The sequence below is a fragment of the Corvus cornix genome, chromosome 12 (assembly GCF_000738735.6).
Source record: "Corvus cornix cornix isolate S_Up_H32 chromosome 12, ASM73873v5, whole genome shotgun sequence".
NCBI lineage: Eukaryota > Metazoa > Chordata > Aves > Passeriformes > Corvidae > Corvus > Corvus cornix.
This window is the reverse complement of record NC_046342.1, coordinates 17,801,620-17,817,024: the sequence shown is the minus strand read 5'-3', so window position 1 is coordinate 17,817,024 and position 15,405 is coordinate 17,801,620. Positions and strand designations below refer to the sequence as shown.

Below are 15,405 nucleotides of genomic sequence, written 5' to 3'. Positions count from 1 at the left end.
CCAAACGAGTGTTTAGACTTGCAAATTTTTGCTCATGTCTCTTGTATTGCCGTTCGGAGACCTGCAAGTTCCAGCAGGGCTCTCCTTCATGAATAACATGGCATGGGAAGAGTCTCAGATGCCAGAAATATCTGGATGCTCTGATTGCTTCTCTTCTGGAACTCTTGAATAGCAATGTGCTGTTTTTCATTGTTTTTTTAATTTAACTATAAGTTAAATAAATTTTACATATTTGGCTTTGGAAACATTTCATGCCTTTAAAGCAAAGCAAAGTTAAACAGTTGGAACTCCAGAATGTGATGATTTCTTTCCTACTGCACATCAGTGTGGTGTGGAAAGGCTTGGGTTGGAAGAGACCTTAAAGATCTCATCCCACCGCCAGCCATGGGCAGGGACACCTTCCACTGTCCCAGGCTGCTCCAAGCCCCAGCCAGCCTGGCCTTGGACACTGCCAGGGATGGAGCAGCCCCAGCTGCTCTGGGCACCCTGTGCCAGGGCCTGCCCACCCTAAGTAAAGAATTTCTTCCTAATATCCCATCTAAACTCCCCTTTCAGGAGGTGAAAACCACCCTGGGTTTGCACCTTTGCTTTCTGCTTTTGTTGCACGTTGTGGATGACACACATCTGGGCCTGAGCAATAAATCACGCTTGCAGAGGTTTTTGCACACAAATGTATTTTAAGAAGAGTGGTACCTTGAATATTGGAAGAGCAATGGCCTTAAAAATGGTTCCATAGTGTTCTTGAGCTGTTTCAGTCTGCCAAGGAGAAATGGCATTTTTATTTAAAAACATATTTTTCAATAGTCCTGCTGGTGTCATCATCGTCATCTGCACAAATTTCAGCTGTCAGTTTGAAATCAAATGGTACCTAAGAGACGCTTACATTTGTCCATATGAGGGAAAATAATACATGTTCCCAGCTGGATTTTCCAGTGATTTCTATCTGCCAGAGCATTATTTTCACCACCAGTACCAAACCAGTGCTGCTGAGACACTCTGCTATGCACTTTGTCAGATGCAGCCTTTCTGAATCACTTTTTTCTTTTGATAAAGCTTTGTTCCAGGCTGAGGTAATCCAGGCTGAAATTAATATATCTTATTTATATATTTGTGCATCATCTTCAGTTACTTCATAGTGGATGTTTTTAAGCTGACATGGAAGTGTATAACTGACCTAAGAAGCTTTCAGCGGTTTCTTACCCCAAAATCTGACAGAACTCTTTAACTCCATGTTCTGTTGTGGGGTATCTCTTGGAAGAATGGGGGGGGGGGGGATGGAAAGAAGGGGAGAGGTAGATCAGGAAGAACCAAATTGCAAGAAAAAAAATTCAGGTTGAACCTTTTCACTTACCCAGTCCCAGGTATCTCAGTTATGCCTTGGGGAAAAGAGGAGGAAATTTGAGAAAATAACTGCATTTGGCTCTCCACCAAGTTTCTTTTTGTCCCTAAGTTGTGACTGTGGGGTATTTCTCCTCCTGCTCTTTATTATCTTCCCTACTAAAATATTTGGGTTTTTTCTCTGGAAACAAGATAATTGATTAGGAAGAGGCAGGAGGGAGATGGCTGCAGTCCCAGCACACAATCCCAGCTGATCCCAGCACTCGGAACAAGAGTGCTGAAAGGAATTTTTGTTTTTCACAAGGACTTATCGTGTACCTGCTCCTAAAAGAGTGCAAGAGTACCAAATGAAAGTGTCACTAATTACTGCTTCCATGTATAAATATCGGTGCTTTACTTTGAAAATTGACTCCTGGGTATTTCCATTACTTTCCCTTCGTTTATGTGCTTAATATTTAACATTCACAAGAAATCAGATTTATTTTAGTTCAGCAATAAACTAAACTATCACCTTTTTAGCCTCAAAATTATTATAGGCAGGAAGCAATTTAAAATACTTCCAGCAATTGAAAAAGCACAACAGAGTTCTGGAAATGCTCTCAGCAATTAAATGTAAAGTTCTAGGGAGGTGATTAAAAGAACAATTTGTCACTTGCAGTGGATATGGCTAATGGGGATGTATTTACATATTGCTTCCTAAAGCACTTTCTTACTTTTCTGCCTACTTCCAGAGTGGGAACAGTGTGCTGAGAGCCAGGACACTTGGAATGACACAGCAAGTCTGGAGCAATTAGTGCAGAAATGTGATAAAGAGGGACGAACCCATCCCCCTCCCGCACGGCTCCAGGGGAGGCGAAATGGAGTTTTTTATTCAGCACTGGAACCCAACTGCAGCAGAGCCTTTTTGTCAGACTCTCATTAACATCTGGGCTTCCTTGGGAGCACCAAGGAACATTTAACCTGCCAGCTGAGGAGCAGTTTGCTATTAAAAGGTTGTGTTCAGTGTGAAAGCTGCCCCTGGCTAATGGTCCCTTTCCAGCAGGCAGGGCCATGTGCTGAGCCCTTCTCCAGGGAATGTGCTCGGTGGAGTTGGACTTACCATGAGAGGGTTTGGTGTTAATAAAGAGATCAGCTGCCAGTCTGGAACATCTGCTTCCCAGGGATGAGCTTAGAAATGTGGGTGCTTTAAGTACTGTGGTGAGCGTTGCTTTTGACGCTGCTCTAAGGGCTTGGAAAAGCTCCACCAGTTCTTAAGTGTAGGGAACAGGTGACCTTTAGGGCTGTTTGACATCCCTGTGGCACCTGAGCACAGGTGACAGATCTGTGTGTGCAGTCACCTCTTGGCCAGTTCTGTGGCTGTGCTGTAGGCTGGGGGACAGGAGAGGAAAATACAATTTACCACGTTTGGAGAATTGCATCTGTTTTTACATCAAACTGAAGCTCATTCCAAAATCAGAAAAACGAGTGGACTCTTACCCTATTCCATTTAAAAATGAAAATTAGGTTTTAGCCTGAAGTAGGAACCTTGCAACTTCAGCTGAAACATTTCAATATTCTCATTAAATGAGTAGATTGAAATTGCAAGATACTGTGTGTGTGTCTCAAGCTGCTCTCATTGTTCTGGGCTGTTCCATACACAGAAGTTGCATGCCTGGTTACCTGCACAGCAGGCTGAAAATTGATCTGGTATATTTTAGCCATAAAATAATTCACCTTTTATGCCAAAACAATTAACGTTATACATTAGTTTCAAGTCAGAGTGTTGCCGTTATACTGTGGAATAAAATTAATTTCTTGGGATACGTTCTTCACTTGGGAAGTCACTCTTGGGACCTGTATTCCCATCCTGCAATTTACATTTTGTATAAACAGAAATTCAGCCAGAAGAGTTATTCTGCAGAGTTCAGGTGAAATTTCAGTGGTTGGGAAAATGCTGCACCTATTTTAACCAGATCATCACTGCCTCACCTTACTCCTGGAGGCCACAATTCAAGCCCTGCTGTAGATAGGTTTTGTAATTGTCATTCTTTTTATATAGAGGACATTAACAAAAAGTAAACTACCAACCCACAGTTTGTTCTCTGAAGTGTGGTTGCAGCTAAAGACTTTCATTATCAGTGCTAGAATTACTTGAATGCCAACATTCCAGGACCCCCCTGGGAAATGCATAGTTGTGAGCATTGGTTTGGTTTGGTTTTCCCAGCTGGACATACCTAGGATAGTTTTTAACTTCTGGGCATTGCATGTGTGCAAGAATAGACCCTAAACCCTTGAAGTTACGTACAATTTATCTCAGATGAAATTCTGAACTGTTTTTTCATTGCCCAAATGGTGCCATTCCTGACAGTGGCACCTCGTGACGTTTTAAGCTCCAGTTTCCACATACATTTTGGGAGCACATAAGCACCCTGTCTTATGCCTCCGGTGCAGAAGATTTTTATTTGGAAAGCAACCTTGAATGTTTACCAGAGGAAATGAGGGAGATGTTACTTGTTTTATGGCACAGAGAAAGGATTACCAAGAGCAGCTGGTGGTGGGGGCTTGCCCAGGGGAGGACAGGGTGAACTAAGGGCAGGAAAGTTGGCCCAAATAAGAAAGGAGAAGTATTAAAGAGAAGTTTGAAGGTAATTTACGTAAAATAAAACCAATTATACTCCTGGGGGCACTCACGTTCCAGTATCCCAATCCCACATCAGTGTAATGCAAGGATTTTCCTTCAGGGAGGTGAGGGCAGTTTGCAACCAAGAGCATCCTCTGCAACCTTAACACACTTTTACCTCATTAATTAATTTCCTACTTCTGAGTAGTTTGTTTGCCCTTCCCCAGAGCTGTAGCAGTGGAGATAAAGGAACATTTTTGTGGGTGGCTGTCCCACAAAACCCAACCTGAATGCTCAGGGTGAGCTCTCAGAGCTCCTCCCCCCCCGAGTGATGCTCATCCACAAACAAGAGACTTTGCTCCCTTTTCTGCCATTTCATCACAGTTTGAGCTGAAATTGGGCCAAATCATGAACTAATTGGTTTCTGCCTTAGTTATGGAGTCTGTTATTATCCTCTCAAAATCAGTGTTACTTTTCCATTATTTTTAACTCTGAGGTAGATCATTCAGAAGAGCTGTTTGCTGCAAATTTCCGTGTTTTAATTGCAGTTTCTGTCATTGCTAAATTCTGTCTGATTGCTTTCTTGCAAATGGTTTTCCAGGAGCCACGTGCCATCCTGTGGGATCGGCAGAGAGCCAATTGGAGACACAAAATACCAGGATATTTCAGCTTCCCCTTGTGTCTCTGCTACAGAGTATTGTGAAATCAGAACTGGAGAAGTGCATGAAATAATCAGGATTTGGGCATCAGTGATTGGCATGAAACTTCTTTATGTTTTGGTGGTTGTTTTTTTCTGTTTGGTTGGTTTTTTGGATTTTTGGGATTTTTTTTTTAACCTCTAAGTATTGTTTAGTCAGCTCTGTGCACCCCCAAATCAGGAATTTTCATTTACTACCAGGTTTATTTATGGAAACACCCACTTGGCTAATTCAAATCCAGTCAGTTTTCAATCTGCTTCAGAAGAATATTGTTCACATCACTTACTTGTGGCTATTTTAGAAGTCTTATTTAGGTGTGAATTATGGGGCTGGCAGGTAAGTATTAAGCAGCTGTAGAGCAGTGATGGCCCAGAAGACGAGGAGCAAGAGATGACATTATTTATGCAAATAATGGATAAAATGAACTTTATGAATTGTCCTTCTCCTTTCGATCATAGGTCTATGTGCCTTTTTTTGCCCCAAAACTTCCTGAATTTAATTATAATTTTGGATTTCCCCCACTGCTGTTGTCACTTAAATTCTGTTTACAAGAAGTAAGATCACCCTGGTTCTGTTAGTGATTCCCAGTCATGTGTTGCAATCTCCCTTAAAAGAAATATGTAATACAATTTAAAGCCTTATTTTCAAAAGGATGTGCATGAACTTAAGGCTTGGCTCTGAACATAGTTAAAAACCAATAAATGTGTGGGGTTTACCCCATTATGTTCCTTTAGCAACAGTAATTTGGGGTTTTTTAAGGTTCGTAAATGGCAGGAAATGACCCTGGTAAACCTCAAAGGCCACGGTGATTTAATCATTGAACTTCATAAAGAATTCAGGTTTTAAAATGGCAGGTGATTTTACAAGCATTTTTTAATTGAGCACCTAGGTGCACAAAAGGCCTGCAACAGTGTGAACATGCTGAGTGTGTTGGAGACTGCACAGTAAATAATAATCAAATAATGCAAAATAAAGAGAAGCCACCAACCAAGACGTAGTAAACAAATAAAAATTGAGTAATAACTGTAATTTCCAATACCTTATCCACGTATGGTCGCCAAATAAGGAAAAAATGCATTGGAAAGCAAAGGCTTAGAACTCGGAGGAAGCCCAGGAGAGACATATTACTTCCATTTATAACAGAAAATCAACTGAAAACTTGTAATTGACAGAAAGGGAGTGAGTTTGTGTCCCTGGAGGTGCCCTAAGATCAGCAACAGGCAAATGGTGTAAACATAATAAATCACACCACAAGTTGTTTAATATGATCGGTTTCTTTTTTTTTTTTACTTTGGAAAATAAGAATACAATTTCGTAAAGGAAAATAAATACAAAATGAGGTAGTGGTGGTGGGGCACAGGGAAAGAAAGACCCTGGTCTTTCTCAAGAGTCAGTGAAAATATGTGTTGAATGGGGAATTGGGTTCCCAGGAGTGTTTATTCATAGGCTGTTGGAGGATCCAATTAAACTGGAATATGCTTTGCATGGCTTCCATCATCCCAGGGACTGATTTCAGTGGGTTTGCTCTTGGCTTAACCTGATATCATAGGAATGAAATGCAGCTGCTTATTTTCCAGATCTCTCCATCCCCTTGCACTGTTTTGGACGTGTTTTTTCTTTTTATTTTCTCGGGTTTTTTAAGCATAAAATAATATTTTCAGCAAGGAAACATGAGTAGCTCAATAAATATCAGAACCAGTACAGCCTGGTGTCACCCACTGCTGTGTCTTGTGGGTGTCTGGGTTTGGTGTAGAGCTGAAAATGGGTATTTTTGGTACCTAACTTGGTGTGCAGCCTCTCCCTCAGCCCTGTGATCACTCTCTCCACCCAGTTCTTCTGCAGAAAGAGTTCTCCTCTCTTTTCTAGCCGTTCCCATGTAGAAAGACCATACGCTCCTCACTCTCTAAGAGGTTGTAGTGCCTTTCAAACTCCTCAGGTGTACTCTCTTTTTGCTTTTTTTAAAATGATTTAGTGCTTCCCACTGCAATAATTTCCCCACTGTTTCCTGGCAAATCCTTCCTGGCCTTCCTTTCCATAAATTAATTGCACTTCTCGAGTTCTGGAGGAAGGAATTAGGGTGAAAGCCATCATTGCTCCTGAGGAGATGCTGCAGGTCCACAGGGGTGATGGTCTTAAAGGTCTTTTCCTCCTTACGGTTCTGTCTGTTTCTGACAATAAATATTACTAAATATGATAGAAGTTCAACTCCTGGGCAGAGTCCTGAGCCTGTTAATGGCTGGCACACGCCACTGCTGCAAAATTATCTTAATGAAAGAGGTTTAAATATTGATAGAAGAAAATTAAAAGCAGTTTAATGATCAGCCGTTTCATTTGATGCCCTTTTTGCATTAGGCAGCCCATAAATTTAATAATTTCATTTACTGAGTGTTTTTCTCACCTGCACAGTCTCTTACCTTGTGTTAAATTGTCCTGTTGGCTTTGGCAGCCTCGGGAGATGTCGAGGGTTCAGGAGGTGTCACCTTTCCATTTCATGATACACCTGAATTTGGGCACCTTCAAATTAGAGCTGGGCAGGAAGGGTTGATCTCCATTTCGTGGGGGCAGTGCCAGTGCTGCAGACACTGGAACGCAAAGAGAGGTCAATCAAGCTGTAATCGTCGCTAATTAGCGCTTCCAGAAGCTGTAATCTCTGTATAAGTGGCACGTGGGTGAAAAATTATTCCTTGCCTGGAACACCATTAAAAATGTATTTCCTTTGATCCTGTAGGAAATGAGTGAGACAAACACGTGGCCTCACACAGGAAGGGGCTTTTGCCAATTAAAATTGGACGCAGAGCTCGCAGTGATGCTCAGAAAACAAAACACATTTAGTGGATTTTTTGCCAAATCTCCTAGTTGATTTTTTGAGGGATGGGTTGGTTTTTTTTTTCCTTTCAAATAATCCTAATGAATGGTAGCGAGGGCTACTTTCCCATACCTTACAGAAATTTTTTTATGGATTTTTTAATGAAATAGTAGTTCTACTGTGTGATGAGCCCTACTGGGAATTTAGGCTTCTTCTGACATTCTTATCACGTGGATACTCCTGTCCTGTTTCTACCTGCTAAGCATCTGGCTGAGCAGTTAAGTAGCTACTGAGTGAATAATCTTTCCGTTTTAGCAAAGTTTGGTCTTGCTTTTGCTGTCTGCTCCTATTTCCTTGCATATTAAATGTCAGGGATAAAAAAAAAAAGAGAGATTTAAACAAAACACCTAAAATCTGGATTTCTTTCACCTTTTTTTTTCTCCTGGAGGAGATGGGGATTTGGTGAAAAAAATGGGGGGGGGGGGTGCTAATTTCTGGTACTCTTTAAAATCTGTTTTTCTCAGTCATTGGCTCTGTTACACAATGAGGTATGGTATATAATGCAGTGCTGGAAAATACAGTAATGACCTGATCTTTGAAGAAAAAAAAAAAAGCTGAACAAAACCCCATTGCTTGTGCTTTTTTTCCCAACCCAGACTTGTCGTTTGCTTGGATCTTCAATGAGTATCCATCGTTTGTGCAGGAGGACAGCCGGCGCTTCGTGTCCCAGGAGACGGGACACCTGTACATAGCCAAGGTGGAGCCATCAGATGTGGGCAACTACACCTGTGTGGTGACCAGCACGGCCACCAACAGCCACGTGCTGGGCTCCCCCACGCCCCTGGTGCTGCGCACGGACGGTACGGCCGCCCTGGAGTCAGGGAAACACCGGGAGTCAGGGATAATTCCAGGCGTCACTCAGCGTTTTTGGCTCTTGCACCATAAATTCTCGTGTTTTGTCCAAACACTGGTTGCTTTCTACAAAGATAAACTCTGTTGTGTGCTCCCCTCCCAACTCTGTCCCTGATTTCACTGTGCTCCTCTTTATAAGTGGAGCGTGAGAGAAATAAACTTGATTTTGAATTGCGAAAGAGAGGGGAAAAGAAGCCTTTAAACATCACCTTCAAAAATTGACCTTCTCAATTGTGTCCCATAGGTGTGATGGGAGAATACGAGCCCAAAATAGAGGTTCAGTTCCCTGAGACGCTCCCTGCAGCCAAAGGCTCCACTGTGAAGCTGGAATGCTTTGCCCTAGGAAAGTAAGTTTTCATCCTCATTGAAAATGGAAGCACCTTAGGGTTCACCTGTACGAGAGTTGTGGGCTTCTGGCAGTTGTTCTGGTGTTTTCCAAAGACCTGATTTTGGTTATCACAACTCCTGCCCTGAAATAAGGGGGCAAAGAGTCTTGGAGTGTATTTTGATTTTGTTCAGAATTAAGATGTGTATGTTGGCAGCACAGGAATTTACATTTCACTTCAAATTAGCTTGAGTAGATTCAGTGTGGTTTTGCATATGACCTTTGAACTAAGTCTCTTTTCTCTGTGCAAGGAAATGGTGTTCAAGTCTGTGACAAAATTGTCTGAATTTTCCTCTTGAATGTACTTGATGCTTTCATAATATTGTTCTTCCTTTATAGCCAAAATAAAGATTAAAATGCATTTCTCCTCTGAATGATGCTTCACTCACAACTGATATCTTTTCTCTTTCACAGATGATCTGAGAATGCATTTCTGTTTCTGTAAATGTGTTTACTCACCAGTGTGTGCTTTGTTTGCAGGCAGCTTTGTCAGGGGCCCGTATCAGATTGATAATTTGATCACATACTATTGCTTTGGCTCGCTGGTGAGGGGAGGGAAAGTTTGCAAATCAGGGAATAAAGGGCTGCTGGAGGATGGCAGTTTGAAAAGACTTGCCTGGATTCTCCCTCCGTGGAAGATACTGGTAAATCTCACCTGTCTTCAGGGGAGGCCAGTGCTGATTTACAAGAAATTTTGCAATTTTTGGGCATTCACATAGTTAATCCTGACAAATTTGGTACCACAAGTGCAGTGCAGGAATCAGCAGTGAATGCAAATCAGGTGCCAGAGTGTCTGACCATCTGTCATGTACAGTGTGATTGCTGCTTTTAACACAGCCTGTAAGTCACTGCTGAATTTCGTTTGCTTTAAGTATCTCATTATGACAATCAAGGACTTTAAGCAAAACTGTTTAAAATCTCATTACTCTCTCTTTAGCCCTGTGCCTCAGATTAACTGGAGAAGAACTGATGGGCTGCCATTTCCAAGTAAAATAAAGCTGAGGAAATCCAATGGCATGATTGAAATCCCTAATTTCCAGCAGGAGGACGCAGGGCTGTATGAATGTATCACTGAAAATTCCAGAGGAAAAAACATTGCAAGAGGACGTCTCACTTACTATGGTAGGAAACTTGTGTTCTCCCCCTCTCCCACCTTCCTTTACACGTGAAACACAAGCTGCTCTGGGCTACTCTGGAATTTCCAGCTTCTGCAGTTCCATCAGGCATTTGGGCTTAAAAATCCACGTGGCATTTTAAGTGCTCCTAGAAAATGAGAACTTCTGCACCAGTTTCTTGGTAAGATCTCTGAGAAATGGCTTAAAGCTCACCAGGGTCGCTGAGAGTAAAGCAACGTGTGCTTGTGTCTGGTTTTTTCTGTGATGGAATTTTTTTTTTTTTTTTAAACACCACTTCTTGGTCCATTGGTGAAACCTTCAATTTTCAGTCGATTGGATTTATTTGGGGGATCATTGAGGCCTCACATTTATGGCAAGTACAAATTTTGTCTTGCTTTGTGGAAAGATTACTGATGGATATTCTCAATCCTGTGCTTTCAAAACAGCCAATTTTATTCTAAAATGAGTAAATAAATGGGAGGATATAATCCAGTATAGGAAATGAAATAATATGAAATTTTATAGCTGGAAGAAAGGCAGTCTCTTGTGCATTTAAGGCTATAGAGTGGAATGAGTATCAGCAAAGCACACTGGTGCTGGTGTAAAGCGAGAGTGATTTGCAACAAAGTGGTAATTGACAATTTTTGTTAAAGCCAGATCTCAGCAAATATAATTTTCTTTACTTCAGTGGCAATTTAAACAGTGTTTCTGACTCTGCCTTGGAATGTTTCCCTCATGTAGGAGTATTTGAGCAAAGAGATGGGTTTTTAGTTGTATGAAGGCACAGAGCACAGCCCCTCTGCAGCTGGGAGCAGGTTCTTTACTACTTCTCCGTGGGGAGCTGCTGGTTGGTAGAACACACAGAGATTTTGGTCCATGAAGATTTTAGTTTAAGACACAACAGATTTTATAAGGAGGAAGGAAAAGCGATTTCTCCAACTTCCAAATAAAGCTTCCCACTGAATGAATGCCCCGTTGTTGGAAATGTTCAAGGTCAGGTTGGACAGGGGACCTGAAGCAACAGGAATTTTCCAAGAACTAATTGTACTTACGACATTTGAGAAATCCTGTGATTAACATCGGGCAGTAGATCCAAGCTACTTCACCTGCCAGAGTCCTCTGCCACTCCAAACTTGGCACTGTGCATTTGGTTCTATTAAGTGACCTTATTTGCTGCTTGAAAGTTCCAAAGTTGTAGTTTGTACATCAGTTTGGCTCAACATTCCTATGCCAGTGTTAAATCGGGGCAGTTGTGAGACACATCAGTGTAAATCACATATAAACTAGAGGAGATTTGTTCATCAGTCCTTGCAGTTCCAACAGTGGCCATTCCTGGGGGTATCTGCCCTGCTTCCCAAGTTCTGCTTTGCTCATTAAGAGGCCACAGAGCTGAAATAAAGAATGTTGCAAATCAATAAAAGCAACCCAGCTGCAGTTCTGTAACAACGGAATCAGTGTGAACGTTTTCATTGCAAATCTAGGCAGGGATTTGAACCCTCAGATGGAGTTCATACTCCAGTAGGAATGTCTGCCCATGTTAGAGTCGTCCCTAATATGGATGTTTATCTTCAAAAGAATAATGAGACCTGTAGTGGCAGTAATGGCACTCCAACTGTTTCATTTCATTTGTTCTGCTCCATGGAACCCATTCTGCAGAATTAAATAGATTTAAGTAATCTTTCTTATTTTGGTACTTGCTTTGTTGTTGCAGATAGAATTCCAACAAGCCCGGGTTCAGGATAGGATCATTTTAACTCTTTATGATAATTTGAAGGATTTTAATTCTTTTCTGTAGATTAATGGTGTTCTATAACTAAAGATAGTATCTTGTGATGGATTGCTGCCTCATCTGATGGCAAAGCCCAGAAATCTGTCTGGTAAAGAAATCTAACCACGTCCCACTCAGTCTTCCAGTAAAAGATCAATATTTAAGGAAGTTTTTCTGAAAGCAGATGAGGATTTGGAGGAAACTAATGCAATATACTGAAGACATAAAGTAAAAAAATCACTCTTGTGCCAGAAAATACCAATGCTGTCAAAAATCCACAGATCTGGTGTTGTTAGGGAATGTTGGCTGCTGTTAAAACACTCCACTGGTAGAAGTTTAAGGCGTGTCTGCTTATCAAACACAGAAGCATATAGACATTACAAAAGTACAAATGTCTTTTTCTTTCAATAGTGACAACATTTATTTTCCTCTTGGCAGAAGAAAGCGTGTCTTTGCCTGACCCCGAAAAAAAACAGTGTGAGAGGGATTGGGGTTAACGTTTTGCAAGTTGTCATTGTGAAATAATGTGAAAAGGAAATCTTTAGGAGGAAAAAATATTGACAAAAATCTTTCATGTGCCTAAAAAATAGGTTTTTCTTTCCTTGCAGACTTTAAGGATTCTTTGTAGATGTAACATAAGGTCCTAAAGAGAAGCTTGAAACATTCATTGCTGTGCTGCGAAGTGAAACGCTCCTATTCTGATTTGTTTTATGAGCTGAAACTGGAATGTTTAAAATCTGAAAATCAGGTTTTCCAGTGCATGAATTGCTTGGTTAAACCCCCCCCCACGTAAGTTTTCTATGCTATTCTGCCTCTTCATCGAAGAATGAATTAATAGCCTTGAAGCCACAAAGCACCTGAACACAGGATTAACTTTACTCCTGTCCATAGTTAGCTGCTTGAGAATTCTTACAAATCTGTTGCATCTGGAACTCTCATCCTGAAAAAAATGAAATGAGTCTGTTTTATTAAAATTGTGGTGTGTTTTAAATACAACTCTCAACCTGTAGTTGACGTTGATAATTAAAATAGATATTCTAAACCAGATATTCTGGGTTCTTTCATTGCAATACTCACAGACTATTAATCTTTTTTTCTCCTCAAGGATTTTATCAAGAAAAGTCTGACGTTAAATGTTCAGGTTTTTGTCCTTTTTACAGTTCCAACATTTGTTAAATGCCAGTTTTCTATTCATGGGAGTTCAGATTGTGCTAAAAATAGGACAAGATTATCCAACTTTGATTGACTGTAGAACATGAATATATAAATAATTTGCTTTCCCTTTATTAGTGTGTTCGTTTGTCATCACTTTTAGCTTCCCATAAAGAGATAATGGAAAAAAAAAGAATCCATGGAGATGCTTCATGGCAGAGAGGAATGAGAGGCAATGAAACAATTGCATTCTTGTGCTTTAGGATGCAATTAAACATGAAGCATGGTAAAGATACGTAAAGCAATTTATTTAAAGTATAATTGAAGAAAATATATTCTTAATTAGCCCATGCTGATACACCAGAAGTCCTGCTTGACAGTACCAAGGTAAAATGTTTGAGAGGGAGGAGGAAATTCTGCTGCTGTTCTCCTTTTGCTCTGCAGTGCTGGTGTGTGATAACAAAGACAAAATCCCCCCAGAATAAGTAGAATCTACGTCTATTTTTTGTTGTATCAAAAGTACTGGTATATTTTGGGGGGCTTTTTTGGAATAATCTACCAGCAAAATTAAACTGAAATTGTGTTATTTGTGTATGAGGAAGAGCCTCTCTGTGTAAAGGTTTTATCTGATAGCCTGACTCTGTCTTGTGCTTAGAGGTGTCTTCAAAACATCGACAACAAAGCTGTAAATGACTAAATAATAATACCAATGAGTTGCTGAGTTTGATCAGCCTAGAGTTTAATTGTTAATACTGTCTAATAATATCATTTTCTTGCTGCACAGACAAATAGTTTGTCTTCTTTTACATAGTAAAGCTTTCCCCAGGGATTTGGAATTGCCTGTTGTTTGAGGGCATTTTTATTTTTGAATGGGAGTCAAAAAATGGACATTTTCAGGGATGTGTCAGCTGCTTCTCTAGGCCCAGCTGTTTTATCAGAACAAAAGTTATTCATGTGTGAAGTCCCTTGGAGTTTTGAGATGAAATAAGGGTTCATCCCTGCAGCAGGCACCAGTGGGAGTGTCAGAGCCTGACTTCCAGGCAGACTGCTTGGAAAACTGCAGGTTACACTTTCCGGGTGGGTTTTCTCCCCATTTGCTTCACAGCTGCTTCCTCTGGGAAGTTTTTTCGCCTCTGATTTCTTGCCCAACTGCTGAGCTCCCCAAAGGTGTTTCAGAGGTTTCCAGCCCAGCTTTCCTAGTGGCAATGTCAGAGGAAAGGCAGGAGTGTAAGCAGCAGCCGCTCGTGTGAATCGCAGTCAGGGACTGTTCTGGAGGAGCTTCCCAGAGGCTTTGGGTCCCAGCAGAGCACAGAACTCCCTGGAAGAGTCATGGCCCTGAACTTCTGTCTTCTCTTCATTCTATTCCCCTGGCCTACAGAATTACAACGAGATTTTTATTGAATTCCTTAACTCTGGAGTAAATCATACATAAAAACACGTGTTTTGATGCATCGTGCGTGGTTAGTCCACAAATAATTTACAAATCCCGAAGTGTCACTTCTTCGGCCACTGCTTCCAGGAGCATCGCTGTAGTTGGTCTGCATTCACATCAACTCCCAGAATGTCACAGAGGATTTTGTAGAAGTCTGAAAAAATGGTTCTTCCTTCCCTTTCGGCCTACAGGGAAGGCCTGGAGTGTAATAAAGCAGCAGTTGTTTCCTGCAGGCCCAACTGCCTGGAAGAGAAGGGTCATCATAACCACCAAAAAAAGATGAGAGAAGCCTCTCCCTGGGATACTTTTTTATGAAGTTGCACACTTGTTCTCTCCTTGCCTCTGGGATCGGGAGAACTGCAAGGAATATTTTAGGCTAAAACAACTGAAGCAAAATCCAGGCTGGTGCTTTTCCAAGTGACTGGCCATGGAGCTGACGGCTAACCTGCTTTAGAAAATCACTTACCTTACAAGCCTTTCATCCTGGGGGAGCTCCAGATGAATCTTTCATGAAGATTGCACAGCAAGTTCCGAAGAATTCTTAATATTATCCCAAAATATGGATTCCTGTCACGGTCTCAAACCGCGCACTATGAGCTCCATTAAAATTAACTTCCAACCTCTCAGCTTACAGGACAGTGTCTATTTTTATATTGTTTTTTTCATGTCAGCGAGGATGTGCTGCCTGCTTCCCTGTCCCTTGCTTTAGGAGGGAGAAGTGACTCCTTCTTCTTTCCTTAGGAAGATGCAGGTTTCACACCAACTGTGCAGTAGTTCCAGGAGAGAATAATGAGGCTTTGTTACCAAGCCTTCCTTCAGGAGCACAGATGGTGGAATCAGGTATTTTGGGCAGTAAAATTTGCCTGGCAGTGACAAGACCTTGAGAGGAATAAAGCTGTTCATACAGAGTCCTTCAGTGTCCTGAGGCAGAGCTCAACAGAAAGGGGCAGTGCTGGGCTTGGCAGGTCCTGATCCTGTTTTCAGACGGTGTCAAGAATATCGGAGTAGTATCAGAGCTGCTGATACCTGACCTTCTGTCTGTGCATGAACCACCTTTACCCTGGCCAGAAGTCAGAGTATTCCCAGCTGGAATTGCCCCTGTTGAGCTGTCTTTTCAATTTTGAGCTGGTTGGTTGAATTGTTCTTTTTCAAAGACAGATTGAAAGGGTGTTTTTCTTTCTGCTGAACACCTCCATCGGT

At 41.3% G+C, this 15,405-nt stretch overlaps 1 protein-coding gene across 3 annotated transcripts in view; it reads left to right on the top strand.

Moving 5' to 3' along the window:
- The window catches only part of LOC104683378 (contactin-3), a 96,564-nt gene that overhangs the window by 51,603 nt on the left and 29,556 nt on the right, over nt 1-15,405 (top strand). For all 3 annotated transcript variants that reach the window (XM_039558982.1, XM_039558980.1, XM_039558981.1), the window contains 3 exons: nt 8,098-8,301; nt 8,598-8,700; nt 9,676-9,860. In XM_039558982.1, coding sequence (XP_039414916.1) covers nt 8,098-8,301; nt 8,598-8,700; nt 9,676-9,860 — 492 coding nt within the window. The remainder of the gene's footprint in view (nt 1-8,097; nt 8,302-8,597; nt 8,701-9,675; nt 9,861-15,405) is intronic.